The 20,534-nt window shown below is 41.7% G+C and overlaps 1 protein-coding gene across 1 annotated transcript; it reads right to left on the bottom strand.

The window, feature by feature from the left end:
* Positions 1–225: 225 nt before the first annotated feature.
* urm1 (ubiquitin related modifier 1) lies at positions 226–19,279 on the bottom strand. Its single transcript, XM_072658991.1, has 5 exons — positions 19,224–19,279; positions 11,663–11,733; positions 3,317–3,398; positions 1,395–1,443; positions 226–776 (listed from the first exon to the last, which is right to left on the bottom strand). Exons 1-5 carry the CDS (start codon positions 19,256–19,258, stop codon positions 708–710), a joined length of 306 nt encoding a protein of 101 aa, XP_072515092.1. The 5' UTR covers positions 19,259–19,279; the 3' UTR covers positions 226–707.
* Between the last annotated feature and the right edge of the window lie 1,255 nt (positions 19,280–20,534).

Consider the following 20,534-nt stretch of genomic DNA (forward strand, 5'->3'; position numbering starts at 1 on the left):
GAGAAAGGAGATAAGAAGACTCGACAATCGCTGGCAGAGATCGAAGCTACAAGACAGTGAGGTGAATTGCGTTTGATTTAAGCTTCACCATTTGACTCTACTATGAACCTTTTATCATGAAAGGTACAATAGTTTTTTTTTTTGGTTTAAAAAAAAGGAAAGAAAAAAAATACCCTGAAAAATATATGGATACTGTATCAGCAAATCACAACTACATACACACATAAAAAAAAAGAATTTATTCATTTTAAAAAACAAAAACAAAACAAAACCAAAGGCAAAACGGCAACGCCCTGCACATACACACAAGCGGGGTGTCCCAGCGTAAACTAATAAAAATGATAATTCGGGCATTTAAGATGAGCGTGATTGGCGGTCGACGTCTCTGGAGAATCCATCTGGACGCTGGCTAGACAGAATGACCTCTGAACGCGCCCAGTCTGACCCCATCCATCTAAAGCAGGGCAGGGCAGGGCAGGGCAGGTACTACAGGAGCGAGCGAGTGGACAAGGCAATGCTCGTGTCCGAGGTTGCTCTCCAGCAAGAGCTCATCCCATTGGGTTACAAATCAAAACAAGTCAAGAGAAGCTCGGTGGATTGGTGGAGAGGCCGCTCCCGGATGGAGGATGGGTGGCGTGAAGCTTTGACGGTGCAGCTGTGTGTGTATGTATGTATACGTATGTGGATGTAGCATCCTTTAGAGCCAGTTAACCTCCATGAAGGGTTGAGATGAACACCACGTTGTCCTGGTCCTGAAGCTGGTACTCCAATTCACCCTGAAAAAGGACAGACACACACAGAAAATCCATGACTGACAATTAACAACAACAACAACAACAACAACAAAAAGCACACACTCGGCACACGCTCGGGCAGGCCCCAAGACCCCAGCACACACAGCTTTAATGGTCCAAACCAAATATTCTCAAAAAAGGGAAGCCCTTGTTTAGTGTTTATTGCTGGCTGTACAAAAACAAGGCGGAACAGAAAAGAGGCGGTCAGCTTAAAAGCTACTGCAAATTAGATTTATGTCAAGCCATAAAGGACCAGTCCGATCCGAACAGACACTCAACTTTAAATCAAGGCTTGATTTGTGGGTTTTAGTCGTCATTGACAGTTGTCAAGACATTGACTTTTTCCTCATTGATTGTGTTTCTTTAAATTACAAGCTGATGCCAATACATGTTTTCCTGAAAGAACAGCCCAGCACGACCTCTGTGCTCGTCAGATGAATGGAGAAGATCCCGGCCAGCAAGCAAAAATGAGCAAGTCTTTAAAAGAGAGAAAGTGAGAGGAGTGATTGAAGAGGTACAAAACACACACGCACATACATACACACACATGTGTGCGTGCGTGTGTGCATGCATGCGGACATACACATACGCACTGCTCACCATTAGTTCCCAGTCTGCATCGTTGATCAATACGAGAATACCGGGTCTCCTGTGTTAAGGGAAAACAGAAAAAGAGAGAGAGTCATTTACCTGCTACGGTCTATACTGATAACAGTGACATAAAGCAGGTGCCTGACAATGCATAAGAAATGTCAATAGAGACAGAGATAAGGAGGGGGGGTACAGTTCCTGCAAAGTGCATTGGCACATTTAATAAATGATGTGTAGAAACAACACAGATACTGCACATGCATGTCTTCTGCTGATTTTACTGTAAAATCCAAAAGCCTCAACACCGCTTAGATTCCAAAAACTAGATATATTAAATAGTAAATAAGCCACAGCGCAGCAGAGCTACAAGCAGAACACACTCAGTCTAGTGCTATGGTTAAATTAGACCTTCCGTCATGCATGGACAAAAAAAAAACACAACACACAAAAAATCACACACACGCATAGTGGAATCACACCCCTTGAGCTCCTCATGTAATGTGACGCAAAGCGTAGAGTGCATGTTACGCTTTATAACAGCTGGGAGATGCTAACACTGCTTTCCTCTGCTGTGATGTCAGTGTAGGAACATAGAAGCAGCGCTTGGTTTTGAAGGTTACGCAGCACCTTAAAACACTAAATGGCCTATAGACTGAACCCCCCCCCCCCCCCCCCCCACACACACACACACACACACACACACACACACACACGCTCCTGCGTTGTACTTTGTGATATTGATATTATTAACAAAACAATAATAGTACAATGATGCAGAGATACAGAGATGCCAAATCACAAGTCTGCTTAAGTCGCCGTCTCACACACACACACACACACACACACACACACACACACACACACACACACACACACTCACAAAAATCTTAATCTTTGCTATTTTTCAGTGTTGTTTTTTACATTGCGTCTTAATATCATGATGAATGGACCGATAGTAAAGCTTCAAAATGACATCAAACTAAATGTTTTTATTTTGACTTCTATAAGTTTTTGTAGTAAAGCTCACATTTTGGGGACGCAAGGTTTTTTTGTGATGGCGATGTTATGGTAATGCAACCAAAACAAATAGGCAAAGGAATATGTATGAATAGGAAAGCACAATGACATCGGAATCATACCAGTTTGGCCAGATATGTGTTTATATATCTATAAACTGTATGGCTAAAGTGTCCCAAAACAAAAAAAACAAAAAGACAAAAAATAATAATAAAAAAGAAATTATATATATATATATATATATATATATATATATATATATATATATATATATATATATATATAATTGGTCCATTCATCACAAGCATTTATCACAGGTTTTATGCAATATAAAAACAAGGTTTACAAGGTTTTATTCCAACAGCAGTGGTTTGATGGTGACTGATTTACTGTACGCCAGAGAAGCAGAACATTTATACTGTATTAATACTGCATTTAGATCCCTGTTTTATTGAATTTTAAAAATGTTTATGTATCGATTTTGGCAGAACCCCATATGGAAAAAATAGCAGGTATCAGTATCAATCCACGATTCCTGTATCGGTGCATCCCTGCTCATAAACAAGAGTTAATCCTTTGATAGAAGTGCCAGGAAAAAGTCAGACACACACTACTCACTAATATGCAAAACAAGCAAACAAACAAGCTAAATCAATTAAAACCTTTTCTTTAACTTTAACATCTTACAAAATTCTACCCATCTGTCTCTTCAGAGGGCCTTCAAAGCCCCTCAGTATAAAGTCTAAATGGCAGGTGCTTCGTCCTGCTTGTCCTGCAGTGTATAGTGATGGTTTGGAAAGAGTGTGTGTGTTTAGGGTGCATTTCTACAGTCTAATACTGTGTGTTTCCTGCTCATGCATATGCACGTGTGTATATATGTGTGTGCATGTGTGTGTGTGTGTGTATATACTTACACAGTGTCTCCCTGCACGAAGAGTTCGGGCCGCTCCTTTAGCATGTTCTCTCGTATCCACGCTAGCAGCTGCTTCATGTCCCCTGCAAAAGAGCCACCAGAGGTCAAAGGTTAGAGGCCAAAGTTCCCGGAGACGGCCCCGCGGTCGAAGTGGCGCGACGGAGTCTCAGTCGAGAGAGTCTGTGTGTGTGTGTGTTTGTGGAGGTTAAGGTGCAGTACAACATAAATGCGGCACGAACGCCTTTCCGGCGTTCAGCACTGCCGCTGTCCAAACCCAGCTAAAGTCGAGAGGCCTTTGGTCACTGTGGCCGTGGCAACAAAGCCTTAAAAACCGTACAGACGGTGCTGAAATCAGCGTTTTTACCAGAACGGGACGAGAGTGAGGCGTCCCTCGCTGCCCGATGGTGTGGAGGAGGGCAGGGATGATTGATGGATACGAACCCGGCAGCTCCCCATGTTGAAATTCAAATGAAACGGAGGACGTCTGCGACCCTCCGCCACAAAACGCAATGGCCACTGTGGAACCTGGCATTCATGACCTTACGGTGAAAGAGTGGCGCTTCGTGCAGCCGTCTCCTCCCATTTTGGCTGGTTTGGAATCGTAGGGTTTTCGCTGTGAGGTTGGAAGCGGTCAGCGAATTCGGCAATTCAGAGAAAACCAACCTAAAACATACGACCGCTGTTTCATTACAGCATCTCCTAAGCATCTGCAGAGCATCTCCAAAACACCAACCTTTCAACAAGAGAGAGGAATTTAATAAATAAATGTTCTGAACTTTTAATCTCCATAAGATTAGGTCATTAACTGCCTTTTGAGATGTAAATAACAGTGTAATTTAAAATGTAAAATTAATCAATTAATGTAATGAGATTTTATCCATTTTGGAGCATTTCTACTGGTCCATTCATCAAGAAACATTCATGCAATGTAAAGCTGGCTTTTACAAATGGTGTAAAAAAGACAGAAATTGGTTTCTGATGACAAATTTAGATCCATGCTCCATTACTGCAGTTAAATAGTGTAAACGAGACAAAATGTAGTGTATGCGTTTTGATGGTGCTATCTTGTGACTGAGAGCAAGTGTGCCTGTGTATAATGTGTGTATATATATATATATGTGTGTGTGTGTGTGTGTGTGCACGTGTGCACGTGCTCACACGGGTGTATGTGTGTCCGCACGCGCCCCTGCTATTCCACTAACAATGGCGGAACAGTCAGTAAGTCTGTGGTCCAGCATCAAGCTCACCATCAACACAGCATCATCAGCCTCCATCTCCGGATCGAACCACTTTCCTCCCCAAAAAAGGGGGTGAGGGAGATGCGAGGGGAGTACCGGAGCAAGAGAGCAAGCGAGAAAGAGGCAAAAGAAAGAGAAGAGAAAAAAGGAGAACCTATAGAACAGAATTAGCTAGACCTTATACATGCGTTTCCTCTCTCTGTAGACTAGTAGGAAGCATCTGTGTGTGGAATTGCTCGCAAGCTCACTGTGACTAACAAAGTCCGTCCATATAGGTGTGAGAGAGACTGTGTGTATGTTTACGCGTGTGTGTGTGTGTGTGTGCACACGAGTGTGTTTGTTCACCAAGACTCATCCATATGAAAAGCAATTAGCCTAATCGGGAGTGTGACAACAGAGCCTACGCTTTGAAATACAGATCAGTCAGCGGTCAAATAGCAACCTTTTACATATAGACCCCCCCCCCCCCCCCTTTCTCCTCCCTCCCCACACCAGAGTGGACAGCTGTTTCTCTATGCATATCCTATGAGCTTCTGTTAACCATGAAGCTCACAATACAAGCCAATCAATCAACAAGCCTATTATAGTGTTATTACTGCTTTATTACCACATCTGCCTGAGGTTTAACTACTACACCATCTTGTAATATGAAGTTTATTTATAGGAAGATACACAGCGTGTGTGTACGCTGCACTCATGCCTCGCCTGGTTTTCTGTTAAAACAACACTAAACCTGAACTGAACCCAACTGAACACTTCCATGCCCGAATTCCTCAGACAGTTTCCAGCATATTTAGAATCCACATTCAGCTGGATGAAACCACGCTCATACACACACACACACACACACACACACCGGGGTTGCATGCTGTCAGGCTTGTGAATCCGGAGAAGTAGGGACAGCTCCAGCCTCTGTAGGGCTATAGAGCCTCCTCTGCAGTAGCTGAGGGACCAGGGGAACACGAGCAGGGCGGTGGGTTGGGGGGGGTCTGGAAAGCCCTCATGTGTTTGAGGAGACATGATGACGCACCAGTGCTTCAACAGAGCCGCCGCCATTGATGCTGGAGGAGTTTGCGTGATAAACCTTTCCATCAGGGGGCGAGGGTGGGTATTGTCTTGCAAACAACGCATAGGCCAGTAAGTGTACGATTTTGCTGTTTGTAGCTAACTGGGGTGGAAACTGACTCGGACGTCTGATTTGTTACGGTACCTCCCTTTGTGTTCTTGATAACGTAATGATGTACTATGAGACTATGAGCACTAGAAGTACTATAAGACAGTGGTGGTACGCACTCTCGGTGTTGAAATGTACACTACTGGCTGTTGATTGAGACTTTTGGCTGAGCAATGCAAAACTCACATTTATGACCAGTACTACAAATTTCCACACTGCAAAAATGATCTTGGCAGGAGAAAACACTGTAGATTTAGTCTAATAATCACATGTGTATAGTTAATGATATTGTTGTAAGAACATCATAAGGATTATTCAGCTTTTTTCTAGATGGTTTTTACTTCTAAATAACTTAAAAAAAAAAAAACAACTAAGCAAACTGACTTGCTTACAGAATAAGCCAGTTTTACAGCATGACTTTAAACAAGAAACCATAATATTTATCAGTTTATATAGAAACAGATTATAGAATTCTAACTTTACAGGAGGCAAAAAAAACCTTCTTAAATGTTCAATGGAAGTCAATGTAAAAATATTTTATTCCAAGCAATTTTGGAGCATTTCTATTGGTCCATTCGTCATGACATTTTAACACAATGTGACGAACCACTGCCAGATTCACATTATGTCAAATATTAAAAAAAGAAACAACAATAAAAAAGCAAAAACGGAGATACAAGTGCATGACAGCAACGTCCAACCATCCACCAATTCATCTATAGTTATATACAAAGTCATATTATTCAGTCAGAATATTATGACCACCCCTGCTTTGGAATGAACTGGGCCAGGGAGGTCAAAGATGCCACATGACAGCGAGCACGCCAGTCAGCTGTAGCAGAGTGTAAAAACAGTGTCATGGGCACTAGGTAGGTGGTCATAATACCCACATTTATAAGTATATAATTATACTTTAGACGATTAGAGAGTGGACTCATTTTCTTTGGGCTTTTGGCTTTAAACTTACGACAAAATTTACGACTTCATGGTTTGATTAAAGGGATGTGGTGTATGGGTGGATACCTGAGAGTGTGATGATATTGTAGAATATATACTTCAAAGTCTGCAGGTTGTCTGTGATATTAGCATTATGCAAAAGTATGGTTATCCAACCCTGTACCTGCTCTACTATGTGGGGAGGACTAAGTTAAATTTCTTCTTATTTATTATATTATTTTCTGTCTTGGCAGTCCCTGGCTATGTACATAATTTTCAATGAGATGTAATGTCTTACTTCAAATTAAATCAAATTACCCAACAGGCTAACATTTTGTACAGCTGTGCCTTAGTAGATTTTTTTATATTCCTTTCTGCTACATCCCACGACGACACAACTGACAATACTGCTTGTTACTTAATCTCAGAACCCGAAGCAACCGAGGCATTTATGGTTTACCACTGCGCAGCGTCCAGAACACAGTGAATCACATCACGGCACAATGACATTCTGCAGTGATATACCGGCCTTCTTTACTAAACAGCAGCTTCTGCGAACTCTAATATACAGCACAACCATATAAGCAAGATCCTGATCCTCACAGACTCAGCTGGACAAGAAAGACAAGAAATTCTTGTTTATAATTGGATTATATACACTATAATGTCCAAATATTTGTGACACCCCTTTCAATGCAATTAATGCATTCAATGCAATTAATGCTTTTTTAAGTTGCACCCATTGCTAATACAGATGTGCACAAGCACACACAGTAGTAGTGCTAGTAGAATAGAGCTCTCATGGGCAGGTAAACATGAACCTATTGGCACTGTGTTGCCTAATGCCTGGGGTGGGCTAGAGGAGTATAAAGCCCCCCAGCATTGAGCTGTGGAGCAGTGGAAGGACTGTGTTCTCTGGAATTAAGGTCGGTGCTCCATCCAATACATTTGGGATGAGTTAGGGAGTTGGGGATGAGGTGGGGTGGTGATCGTCCAACATCCCGACCTAACTAATTAATGCTCTTGTTGCTGAATGCAATCAAATCCTCACAGCAATGCTCCTCCAAAATCTAGTAGAAAGCCTTTTTCCCTGGACAGTAGAGACAGTCCCTCCACCAAACGCAGTATAAACTCTGTTTTAATAGTCTTGATTTCACAAGAAAGAACGAACGAAAGAGCAGATGTCCCAATACTTTTGTCCATGTAGTGTATGTGCGAGTGTGCAAGTGTGTGTGTGCACCACGCTTTGCTGTGAAAGGCGGGGGTGAGCAATAGAGGCTGTTTCAGGTTAATTGGATCGCTGTCAGCCTCCTCAGTTGTGTAACGATCGCTGTACCTTGCAGGCCGGCTAGCCCCACACTCCTGCACCTATAAAGAAGAGTGATGCTCACCCCAGCGCAACGTCCAGGCAATGAATATTGACCTGCACCAAAATCAGGGGGGCTAAAAACAGAAGCAATCACTTCTGCTCTCATCACTCCTCTGCTGGGGTAACTTTTAATAAAAAATGAAATAAAAAGCACAAACTAGAAAAAAATAAGGTAAAAAAAATGATCAGGTTCTACTGGGCTAAGTGCTAACGGTGGACGGAGCGTCCAACATCTTCATCAATCCTTCTTTACCCGTCACAAAAAGGAGAAAGGAGTGGAGGAGTGAGGGATGGAATGGAGGGGAGGAGGGAGAAGGAGGGACGCGGTCTGCGTCAGCTCTCAGGTGCATGCTGGGATTGCGGCAGTGAGGGAGGGTGAAGGCGTGTAGCGTAGCGCAGTATAGCGTAGCGGCTAAGCTAGCATTTGCATTCTCCCTGTTTGGCATTACGAGCATTATTATCATTATGATCTGCGGGTGGGAGGGGATGAAGTCATTCATCTGGGTAGCGATATGAGGGACGCCTTCGTTTCTATGACAATAGTGGTATGTAAATGTGTGTGTGTGTGTGTGTGTGTGTGTGTGTGTGTGTGTGTGTGTGTGTGTGTCCAACACTATAGGATTCAGTCTCACTCATCAATCACTCAGAAGGATCTGGAGCATAAGACAGAAATTTAGGGTGGGGAGGTGTGGGGTTGGGGGATTACACTGGACCCCCAATGTCAATCTGAGCAATCACAGCCAGTCATCCATGACACAGGCGAATATCTCTTACTCTCTCTCTCTCTCTCCCTCACACACACACACACACACACACACACACACACACACACACACACACACACACACACACACACACACACACTCAAACACAAACACAGGAGTTACAAGGTCATCCCCTGGCCCCAGTAAGGTCCTTTTGGCCACATTCCCTCCTTCAGTCCACTTTTGTGGGCAGGTTGTCGTGGAGACTCCAGTACCATGGAGATGACCCCACTGTTGTTAGTGCTGCTGTTGTTTTATGGGGGTGAAGCACAACCATTTCAGAGTGTTCCCAAACGCTCATTCTCTCTCGCACGCTCTCGCCCTCAAACACACACACACACACACACACACACACCTTTAAAGTTACACACTTTACTGCAAAAAGCAGAAGGTGGCACTAGCACTTGTAACCACTACCTGCTGTATTTTAAGGCTTATGGGTACTAGATTCTCTGCAAACTGAACCGCTACACTATATGGACAAAAGTATTGGGACACCATCCCATTCATTGTTTTTTTTTTCTCTTCATTTTTTTTTTCTCTTCCATAATCCAGGGTATTATTAAGAGTGTATCCTGCTTTTGTTGGAGTAACTGTCTCTACTGTCCAGAAAAAGGCTTCCTACTAAATTCTGAAGGAGCATTGCTGTGAGAATTTGACTGCATTCAGCGACAGGAGTGATGTTAGTGAGGTTAGGGTGTTGGATGATGATCACCACCCCACCTCATCCTCAACTCCTCCCGATCAAATGTTCATTCCAAAGAACACAGTTCTTCCACTGCTCCACAGCTCAATGCAGGGGGGCTTTATACCCCCTCTAGCCCAGGCCTGGCATTAGGCAGCATGGTGCCAACAGGTTCACCTGTTTATCTGCTACAGAGAGTCCTATTCTATTGACAGTACTTCTGTACAGGGACAAAAAAAGCTGTGTATGTGTGCATTCGCACATCTGTGTCACCAACGGGTGCAATGTAAAGTAGCTGAATGAATTTGTTAGAAGGGGTGTCCACAAACATTTGGACATATAGTTTATCTCCAAAATGGCAGCTTTGCAGGAGAAGGATGAGAAGAATGAAAGTCAATGAAGGAAGATTTTATTCCAAGTCATTTTGAAGCATTTCTATTGATCCGTTCATCATGAAATTTTAGAATTAAGTGACGTAAAGAATTAAGAGTCAAATTATGCAGCGGGAACAGCAAAATAAATGGAAATAAGCTTTTTGAGTGGCGGAGTATTTTGAAAAACATTAAAAAAAGTTCACATTTAAAAAGGTTTGCAAAGAAAGGACCCCCCGCCCACCTAGTTAATCCCACACTCATAAATTAAGGACTGCTTTGTTTTAGCTTACACTCCTCATTTATGAAGTTCCTAATATATTTTAGACCAAGCGTGTATTCAGAAATGGGGGGAATCAGCATCTGAACATAATTCCTATTCCAATAAATGCTGCATGCATCCAAAAGCTCCTCTGCAGTTTGTTAAGCTGCTCAGTTTTTACGTGTACTGACGTTGTTTTTGGGAAAGGTACTCCTACTTGAGTCGTTATTTAACAGAAATAACAGCATTTTCACTGTTACGTTTACTAAGTGTGCCTTTAGGCCATTTCCCACACCTCTGGGAACCCCTCTCAGTTCTTAGGCCACGTTACTCCTCAAGCTTGGCACCACTTTCACCCCGATGCCCCACCAGGAAGCCTGGAGGAATTTGAAAAAGGAGGGGGCAGTGAGGCATTCGTCCTGCCAGCCCCCAAAAATGATTGCACACAAAAAAAAGGCCTGGGTGCTTTGTCACCATCATCCCTCCCTTCTTTGCTAGGCCTCCTAGTGCCCCTACCCCACTCCATACCTTTCCAGTGACCCCGGCGCTGGGCATAAAAGACCCATCAACAGTATCACTGGCCGCATTTACAAGTGAAAGAGGCTCAATAATGGAGCAGTTAGAGAGAGAATGGGCGAGCTTGAGGAGGCTCACAGATGTTGGTGGTGTAGGGAGAAGGGGGGGGGGAGAATGAGGCGGATGGAGAGAGAGGGCTCAGCTCTATTGTTGCTGAGAGAGAGAGAGAGAGAGAGAGAGAGAGAGAGAGAGAGAGAGGAGAGAGAGAGAGAGAGAGGGAAAGGGGAGCGAGAGCAAGAGTGAGAAAGTGAGATAGAGAAAAAGCACACATGAGAGCGAGAAGGGATTGGGGCAATTACTTTTCAGGCTAATGTTTGACGATGGCAAACCAACTCTGAGCCAACACTGGTCCAACGAAGAGGCCAAGTAGGCCGGGCCGGGCTGGGCTGAAGAGCAGGTGTGCATGGGAGCGTGTGAACCAGGGCTTGTGGAGGTCAGAAAGAGAGAGAGAGATATGATGGAAAGAGGAAGCTCAGTTTGGGGTGTTGGAATTGTTTGGGATAGGAGAAAGGGGATTGGTGGACATAGCGGCCACATCCTATAGCCCTAAAAGGCGTAAAAAAAAAAAGAAAGACTTTCTTTAGTTCCAGTGGGGATGAAGGCAGAGCCGGCATTCCACCACCCTTTTTCCCGCCTCCAGGAGAGACTGGGATCGAGACGTATGGAACTAATTAAGTGATCAATACAAGGAATTGTCAGAAATTGACTTGTCGGAGAAAGACAGAAAGAGGTAGAGAAAGAGAAAGGGGCGAAGTGACTTCTGAAGTTATGAGGAAGTGCAAAAGTTTTATCTCCAAGGAATTTGTGTCAGCATGATTATGTTCACCTGCCTAATTCCATTTGTAGACATTTCTATTTCAGCAAAACGGCATGAGCCATCTGCTGGTGTGACATTTTAACAAAAGATACTCCCCTCACCACCACCCCCTCCCCAAAACCAAACCGTGTTAATGTACTTTTGACTGTACTTACAGGGATCTGATTGGCCAGGCAGTGTCACGTGGTGGTCCTTCACTCCATCAAACAGAAGTTCAGCTCCTCCACTGAAAAAAGAAGAGCAGAAGGATTATTATTTGAAATATTTGGGTTTATATGAACGGTTTCTATCAATCAGATGGACACACTGTAAAAATTTCTAGTTCATCGAAGAACCTTTAAGAACTTTTGGGATTCCTCAGTAAGAAGCCTGTCAAAAGGACCAGATCCTTGAGGAACATTTGGAAGTTACTCAGTTTGAAACTGTTGAGGCTCTTCAGGTGCCTTCAAGAAAAAAGTCACTCTCAAGGATGAAGACCTTTGCAAAGAGCTAAATTTCATTTCAGTGAGATAAATTTAAGAGGTTCCTCATAGTTGGATCCAAATACAGTAGCCTAAACATCTGCTAGGAACCTTCTTTCAAACAAATTCTTTGAAGAACCAGATTTCTTTCTGAGGAATCCTAAAAGTTCTTGCAGGCACCTTTAGCTTCTTCAAGGAACTGCACTTTTTTAGTGTATGAGGAACTTCCTGAATTTCTCTTACTGAAACAAACTTTAGTTATTGGCAATGTTATTGCTTTCGTCCTTAAGAATGGGCTCCTGGGTTCTGAGTGGGTCAGGGGTCTAATGCAGTACCACTACGGCTCGAGGGCCATGAGTTCGAATCCCTAGCCATGTCGCTTTGCCATCAACAGCTGGAGTCAGAGAGAGCACAATTAGTCATTCTCTCTCCTCTAATCACCAGTAAAGGGCTGTTGGTCGGCACAGGTGCTGCAGAGCTATGGACCTAAAGCTTTTCTCTGACCGTGTCGGCTGCCCAGTAATGCCAGATCGGTGGCAGTTTAAAGAAAAAGCAGAGGTAGCTGGCTTTGCATGTTTCGAATGTGTTAAGTCTTTATCGTCCGAGTGTTGGGGGCAACGCTAGTGCTAGAGATTTCTGTCTGGTGGTCGGGTGTGGTACAAGCTTCCCAACGATTAAGAATGGCTCAGCTTTCTCGAGATTCTGTTTTAAACCATCTTTAACAAAAAAGCAACACTTCTTACGCTTTATTTACAAAACACTTGTTACACACTTTATTTTCACTTTTATTAGCAAACTTTAAGATCTCAACTTTGTTCAAAATTTCTTAATAAAAAGCTTTATAAAATGGTTAAGCGCTAATCTAAGATCTAATTCTGCATGTTTTGGTGTTAGGGATGGACAAGGTGACGATATTTTATCGTATTGTGATTAATTTTGTTATTAGGACTTTTCTAAGCATATCGTAGAAGTTAGTGCTTAACTGACTGATTGACTTATATTATCAGATCAAATTTCATTACAAACAGTGCAATTAGACTGGTTTAATTAGACGAAGTGCAGCAAATGTTAAATAAAATTCATTGTACTCAGTACGGGAGAGAATCTGAACAGTAGTTTTTAAGAATCCTTCACTACTGATGCATTTAGTCTGTGATTACATGTATGATAAATATCATGAAAAATATCTTTAAATATCACAATGTAGAATTTTGAACACATCATCAAAATTATGGTGATAGGAGTCACGTCCCAAGTGATTACAGTCTCTAAAAAATCATATGACTAAGAAAATAAGATAGTTTTGAGTTTTGGTCTAAAATATATTTTATATCCATATCCATGGGAAATAGACAACCTCACATAGCTTGACTGGTTACTTTGGACAGTATGTATATATATATATATATATATATATATATATATATATATATATATATATATATATATATATATATGCACTAAAAACTACTGGTTTCCATCACCACCACTATGAAGAAACCACAGAGTTCCCAACAATGAACCATTTCACACCAACCAAACCTCTCTGACACATTGCAACTAATGTTATTAATTTAGAAAAATCTGGGCAATTTCCATTTAACCCAACAGTTAATATTGCTGAGGGTCGGTAATGCGTTAAGGATCTTTGGATGAAGGGAAAGTTGCAAATGAAAGCCTCTCTGGTTCCCCCGCAGAGAAAGGTCATTGAGATTCATTGAAAGAAGTGATCATCCAACAAAGGGATGAGTTCCTCTTGTCCTCTGGTCCATTCAGTCATTAGGAAGACTAGATCTGGCTATTGTTACACAACAGGAAGCTCCATCTGCTCCAACAACAGACCCTGAAGATGCCTTCACTAAAGCAATGGTCACTAATCCTCCTCTTGGACCTACCCTCCTGCAGAGTCTAGCTTTAACCTGGGCTGCAACTAACAGTCATCTCACTTAATTAATGGACTAATCAACCGATTATGCCTTTATTGGATTCACATCTTGTGCTGTTGATATTAGTCAAAGTTCCAGCTATAGGACTAGTGATCTTTTCGGAGTGTTACAGTAGAAGTCATATCGCCCCCTGTGCTTCCTGTAGTGACCATCTATGGCAGGGGTGCCATGTCCAGTCCAGTCCAGTCCAAACCACCTGACTCTAGTATTCAGGGGCAGCAGAAGGCCTTCTTGAACTGGAAATGGGATGTTATATTAGGGTTGGACCAAACCCTGTGGAGAATAGTAGATCATCACCAATAGAACCCTGTGGAGCAATAGACCAGGGTTCCCAAGCAGAACCCTTAGATTCCCTACACACTGAGCATAAGATGTGGGTTAAGGGGGCTGCAGTTGATTAAATACCCTCACCCGGTTTGGAATCACCCATGTAGTTCACATCACAGTGGACCACTCGGATGATCTGATCGCACCTCAGGTCTGCTTTATACAACTGATTTTCCAGCACTGCCAGCAACATCTTTCCTAATAAATGAGATCCATTTTGGCAACTAACTGTTGTAGCTCTAGATAACCGATGTCAGTACAAGTGAGGGCTAAATGTCTCAAAGTGAGGGCTGCTGCTGTAGCCATTTCCATTATTTTTAATCAAGTCGTTTAGCGCTGCACTTGAAGGTCTGGAAAGAGTGTTTTTTGGATTCTCAGTAACTAAGGGTAGGTTAAGGGTTGGTTTGATGAACACCACAGACAAAATACGGGGGCGATTCTGGGTTTTAACAGGGGAGAACGCTGCACTGCGAATCTTGATGTCCACAAATGTCTGGATCATTAACCAGAGCACGGGATGAACCTTCATTTCTTCTCTGTAGACCTACTTTGGAAGGTTTCCAGAGCTGCTCTGACCCTCAGAAATGGGGTTGAATCATTACAATTGCAACTGTAAGCAGACACACAGTTAACAGTGTGAGTGTTTAGATTTTTTTTTTTTTTTTACAGTTTGAGCACTGTAACAACTAGGACAGTCTGGATCAAATGCATTTTGGGTTTGAGCTGAAGCTACATGAGAATGGATGGTCAATCAAGAACTGGAGAAACTGGTGAAACTGCACCAGAGCTATCCAAGGACTAGTGCAAATCAGTTTCTACGTTTCAGCCACAAACAAAAGCTCACTTTTTCTGGTCCACCTTAAATAGTCCTGGGACGTCAGCACTGTAACTATCAGTGGGTGCTAGAGCTGCAATATGACGATATGTTATTGTATCATGCTAAATTGTGTTATCGTGATAAAAATGAGCTTTTCTAAGCATACAGAGGAGACTGTTAGTGCTTAATAAACGCTGGTCAGCTGCAGGTTTGATTACGAATAGTGTAATTAGACTGGTTTAATTAGATAAAGTGCATAAAAATTACTCTATTCAGTACGGGAGGGTATATAAAGAGTGGTTGTGGATAATAATAGTATTGTGATAAATATTGTGTATCACAAAGAAAGTCTTTAAATATTGAGATTTGAGTATATTGAGTATTTTCACCATATCGCCCAGCCCTACTGACCGATAGCACCAATCTTTACGCCCCAACTTCTACAAGATGTCAGAGACAAAAGCCTCAATCAAGAACTGGTGAAACCACACCAGAGCTATCCAAGGTCTAGTGCTGAAGGATCAGTTTCTACGATTCAGCTACAAACAAAAGCTCATTTTTTCTGGTCCACCTTAAATATTCCTGGTACCTCAACGACAATCTGGATCAAATGCGTTTTGGGTTTGAGCTAAATCTATATGAGAAGGGATGGTGATCACTGACCACCAGGAATCTTCTGCACTATGAAAGTAGCACCCATTACAAACCACAGGAATCAGTGTGTTCAGATGTTATCAATCAGATAGCACCAGTCTTTACTTCCCAACTTCTACAAGACGTTGCAGACCAAAGCCTCAATCGAGAACTGGTGAAACCCTTCCAGAGCCATCAAAGGACTAGTGCTGAAGGATTACGGCAAAGCAGTTTCTACGGTTCCTCTAGATCAAACTGTATTACTGTGGCTTGAGCTTGGAGATAAGAGAGAGAGCAAACACAAGAGAAAGCTACTGAAAAAGCACACATTTAGAGAAGCATCCATAGCTGTTTACACATGTGATCTTAGTCCCATCTTCAGATACATAGTTACAGAATATGTTAATCGTTAAAGATTAAATAGCTCCAGCAAAAGGTGGATAGCCAGGTGGACAGTACGGTTTAGAAAGCGAGACGCTGTTGGTTAGTGAAACAGCACGTCAGCGAGAGAGATGGAGCGAGCAAGCGACTCATGTAGCAGGTGCAAGGCCCATAAAGAGCGCTCACATCTCTTGGAGAATGCACAGTTGTCCTCCAGATCCTCAGGGTTGGCAGGCCGCCCGCGCTCGAGCGGTCCAGAGAGACGCTGCCACATCAAGCCTGCACACCAGGGTCAGTAAGGCCACCCTCAAACACCATCTCTTTTTTTTCTTCCATAGAGGATGACAGAGGATTCTGTGATGACTTAAATGCTGGAAAGGCTTTTATATGGTGCCAATGGTAACTTTTTACTTCACGCTTGACCTCAATCTATGGTTTGTTCTGTGTGTGTGTGTGTGTGTGTGTGGGGGGGGGGGGGGGGGGGGGGATGTAACAAGTAGTGGCTCGTCTCTAGGGCCGTCACTGTCGGCGTACATTCTCACAAAATGTTCAAAATGTTCTGTTTGAATGCTGTATGAATATTAATAGAAAAGTGGGCTTTCAGTAACAGCGATAACTGGGTTGATCATGGAGGCCCTACTAGCACTACAATTCAGAAGCCTGGACATAATTATAATACTGTGTTGACTATATTAATACCACATTTATTGTGCCTGTTCCCTTAAATATGAATCATTTGGGTAGGTGTGAACACAGTAATCACACTGGATGTGGGCCAAAACAACCACACAGAACCTCCTTGAGAGGGGAGGGTCTCTGCCCACTTCCCAAACAAACTCTGGAGCGGTTCATTTGTGGTGAGAAAGTGATCTGACCTCAATCAGACCCAAGAATGAGGTGCATTCTGCAAGTTTGAGCCAAGCATCCTGCAGGTGAAGTTTAACCTGGTACACTGCCCGGATCCCCCCTGTCAAACTGCACAGAAACCTGCGCTAGTTCAGAGCACAAGACCTTCTTCCTGTATTTACTTTCTTGCTCTGCCCCAGACAGGTCTGACCAATAAGCAGAGAGAATGATTCTACATGTGAAAACAAACTGAACCAAGAGGAAAACAACCAAAGGTTTACCTGAGCCAGAACTAACTATAGGTGTGAAAACGTCCTAAGAGATCAGATTGTGCTGCAGGCAGATAAGAGTATCGTGCCTGTACAAAAAGCAGTTTATATGGTACACTGCACATTTTTGGACAGCAGACTCAACAGTTTTCTCTGGGAAAACAGGAGCAGAACCGAGCCTCAGCTCTCGTACATCAGGCGAAACAGGCTGCTTTAAACACCCGTAGGCAAAATGGCTTCAGAGAACAAGCCATGCATGAAGCTGAAGTTCGCTTCTTATTCAGCAGCTTCTTGCTCAGTTTTTCTGTTCCTCTTTGGAATAATGGTCCTGAAACGTCAGAATCATAAAGTAAGTGTCCTCACACAGCACAATTTGTAATGATATTCTTTATTATTAGAAAAATACAGTGTTGTGGCCAAATGAAAGGGGAGTCTCCACACAAACCACTTTTTTTGTGTGTTTGTGTGTATATTTAAAGTGTATATTTTATTAAATAGATATTACGCTTAAACTCACACACAGTAACTGTGCTTGGATGGAAAAGGGTGATTTTGTTACAAATTATTATTATTATTATTAGTAGTAGTAGTAGTTTCTGGACACATTACACAGACAACAGCACTAGTCCACCAGTCCATTGGAACGTGCACTGGAACGTGCCAGTTGTCATATTCATTTTTCTATTCACCCCTGCACTATTGTCAAAGGTTGGCTATTACCTACATCTATATTAGATGTATCAGTGGCGGGAAAAAAAAATCAACATTTTTTGAAATTTTTCAAAATCTGAAACTAGAAAAGTGCAGAATGGCTGCACAGCTTAAGTGGTTGGTTGGGTGTTACTAGTGTTACTAACTTTTGCACCACATTCACTCCTATTGGGGAAAAAACAACTGCCTGGCTATGTGGAAACCGTACATCTGATCCAGAAGTTTAAGTCTGAACAGTGTTCATTATTCATACATAGAATAAAAAAGGTTGATAAACATTATATATATATATATATATATATATATATATATATATATATATATATATATAAATAAATAAAACAATATGGACCATATATTTAAAATAGGCTGCATGAAGTCACATGTTTTCGCAATCAGAGAACTATGAAGTATTTGCTCTCTAAAATAAGACTAATAGGCAAAAACCTCAAAAACAAAACAAAAACATTTTATTTGTGCTATTACTTCTTCTTCCTGATATGTAAGGCATTTATAACTGCATTTATAACCGAATTAATAAATTAACCACAATTATTACACATTCATAAACCCCGATAAGGCTACTCTTATTTTAAAGTAGTGCCATTTAATATAGAAAAACTTTATTACGTATATATGTGGCTCCACATTTTCCCTTTAAGAGGACTGCTTTTGATACAGTATCAAAACTGCATCAAACATAATTTAAAAAATAATTCTAATATATTATTATAAACATATAATATTTACAATAAATATATATAATTTATTTTGGAGAGTGACTTTGGAGGGTGCTGGACAAGAGCAGTAGATGCAGAACAGTGCTTGGAATTTGACTGATTACTAACTTAGACTGAATGAACTGAATCACAGCTACTCTGAACTACTCTTACAGTTAAGACAGTTAAATCTAGCCTCCATTTCAGCTGAATATGAAGATTAACGAACAATCTCCAGCACTTTACAGCTCTGTGACCTGAAGAGCATCAGCCTCTCTGGTTTCCTACAAGACTCGAGAATGAACTGAAATGAGCTGCACCAGTTCAGAGGGGAGAGACACACTGGCTATCAGGAAAACAGTGATTACAGGAGGCACACACCAACAGCCGGACCCCTCCAGAGCTTCTCCGGAGCAGCAGGTAAACACAGCCCCCCCTCAGGACTAATAACACACCTTTCAGCGGCTTAGTAAACCACGTGGGGAGACACACACACTCTAATACGCGCTCTGGTGTTGTATCGGGTAACAGGTAAGACTGACTGAACGACTACAAACACTGTATGTTAGAAAAACACACTTTAAAATCAGGTAAAGTCACACAAACCCGAACTCCAGATGGACCGCTAAGGGCGCTGCCATGTTGCTGCGGTAACCGGAAGCTGCCCCGCGACCTCGCGTAACCGCTGCCTTCATGACATCGGTACACTTCCGGCGAGAGGCGGAAAAAATAGCGGTCTCATGATTAAAAAAAAATATATATATGCAAAGTCTAATTTCTCTTTTAGTTCTATTATTTTGTTTAATTAAACACAAGAAAGAGCACAAAAATGTATTTATATAAAATCTTTTTTTTGTTGTTGCAAAATTATATACATGTAAATCTACTCTGCACCACCTTCCAGTGTTTAACATGTAGTTATTAGTTATTGGGAGTTGTGGTTCTTACAGGTAAATGAGAAATATAAAAAAAAAAACTTTAATATTGGACTGATTTATTTATTTTGTCTTAAATATATTTTGTCTTTTTGTCCCTCCTGGGATCAATAAAGTATTTCTGATTCTGTATCTTAAACTTGATCAGTCCAGAAAGGCAAAAGCACTGATTTAGGCTACTGTATTGCAAATGTTTAAATATTTAAATGTTTGCCCTCTAAACTTGTTATTCTTCACTTAAATAAATGATAAAGGACATGCAAAGGACGCAATGTTATACATATACATGAATACATGTGACTGAGCATGTGAGTGCTGTCATTACCCACCCATTCACTATAACAGTATCTACAGTTTAGTGTAGTTTAATCATATTTTGTGTGTAATAAAATGTTGAGAGTTAATTTTACACAGTTTTATAACAATTTTATGTTTTAAAAATATTCATTATAAATTCATGTGTATTATCCCCTTACACTACAAGGCTTATTACACACTGAAGTGTATTATTCAGTAACTACAGGGACTTCTGTATAAATTGGTGGGGCAATTCTTTGGTAATAGAAGTTTGCAATAACACTTTTGGCCAGCTGGCAGGACAAAGGCTTTTTAAGGGGTTAACCAGCAGGCTAAGCAGGGTTATATATGTATGGTATATAATTATACACTGATCAGCCATAGTAAAAAACAACAACAAAAGATTCATCTACATTGACAGTGCAATCTGTCAAGGGGTGGGATCTACATATTAGGCAGCAAGTGAACAGTCAGCAATGTGTTGTTAAAAGCAGGAAAAATCTGAGTCATTTTGACAAGAACCAGATTAAAATGGCTAGACGTCTGGTTAAGAACATCTCCAAAACATCAGGCATGTCCTCGTTGGGTTTTTCTGGTATGCGGTGGATAATACCTACCTAAAGTGGACCAAGAAAGGACAACTGGTGACCCAGTGACAGAGTCATAGGCACCTAAGGGTCATTGA

This window comes from Salminus brasiliensis, chromosome 16 (assembly GCF_030463535.1).
Source record: "Salminus brasiliensis chromosome 16, fSalBra1.hap2, whole genome shotgun sequence".
Taxonomy (NCBI): Eukaryota; Metazoa; Chordata; class Actinopteri; order Characiformes; family Bryconidae; genus Salminus; species Salminus brasiliensis.

What these genes read in the sequence shown, in the direction of transcription:
- urm1 (XM_072658991.1), bottom strand. Translation starts at nt 19,258, where the DNA reads ATGGCAGCGCCCTTAGCGGTCCATCTGGAGTTCGG. An exon ending in TTCGTGCAGGGAGACACTGT is followed by an intron (nt 1,444 to 3,316) that starts GTAAGTATATAC and finishes CCCTTAACACAG; the next exon opens with GAGACCCGGTATTCTCGTAT. An exon ending in ATGCAGACTGGGAACTAATG is followed by an intron (nt 777 to 1,394) that starts GTGAGCAGTGCG and finishes GTCCTTTTTCAG; the next exon opens with GGTGAATTGGAGTACCAGCT.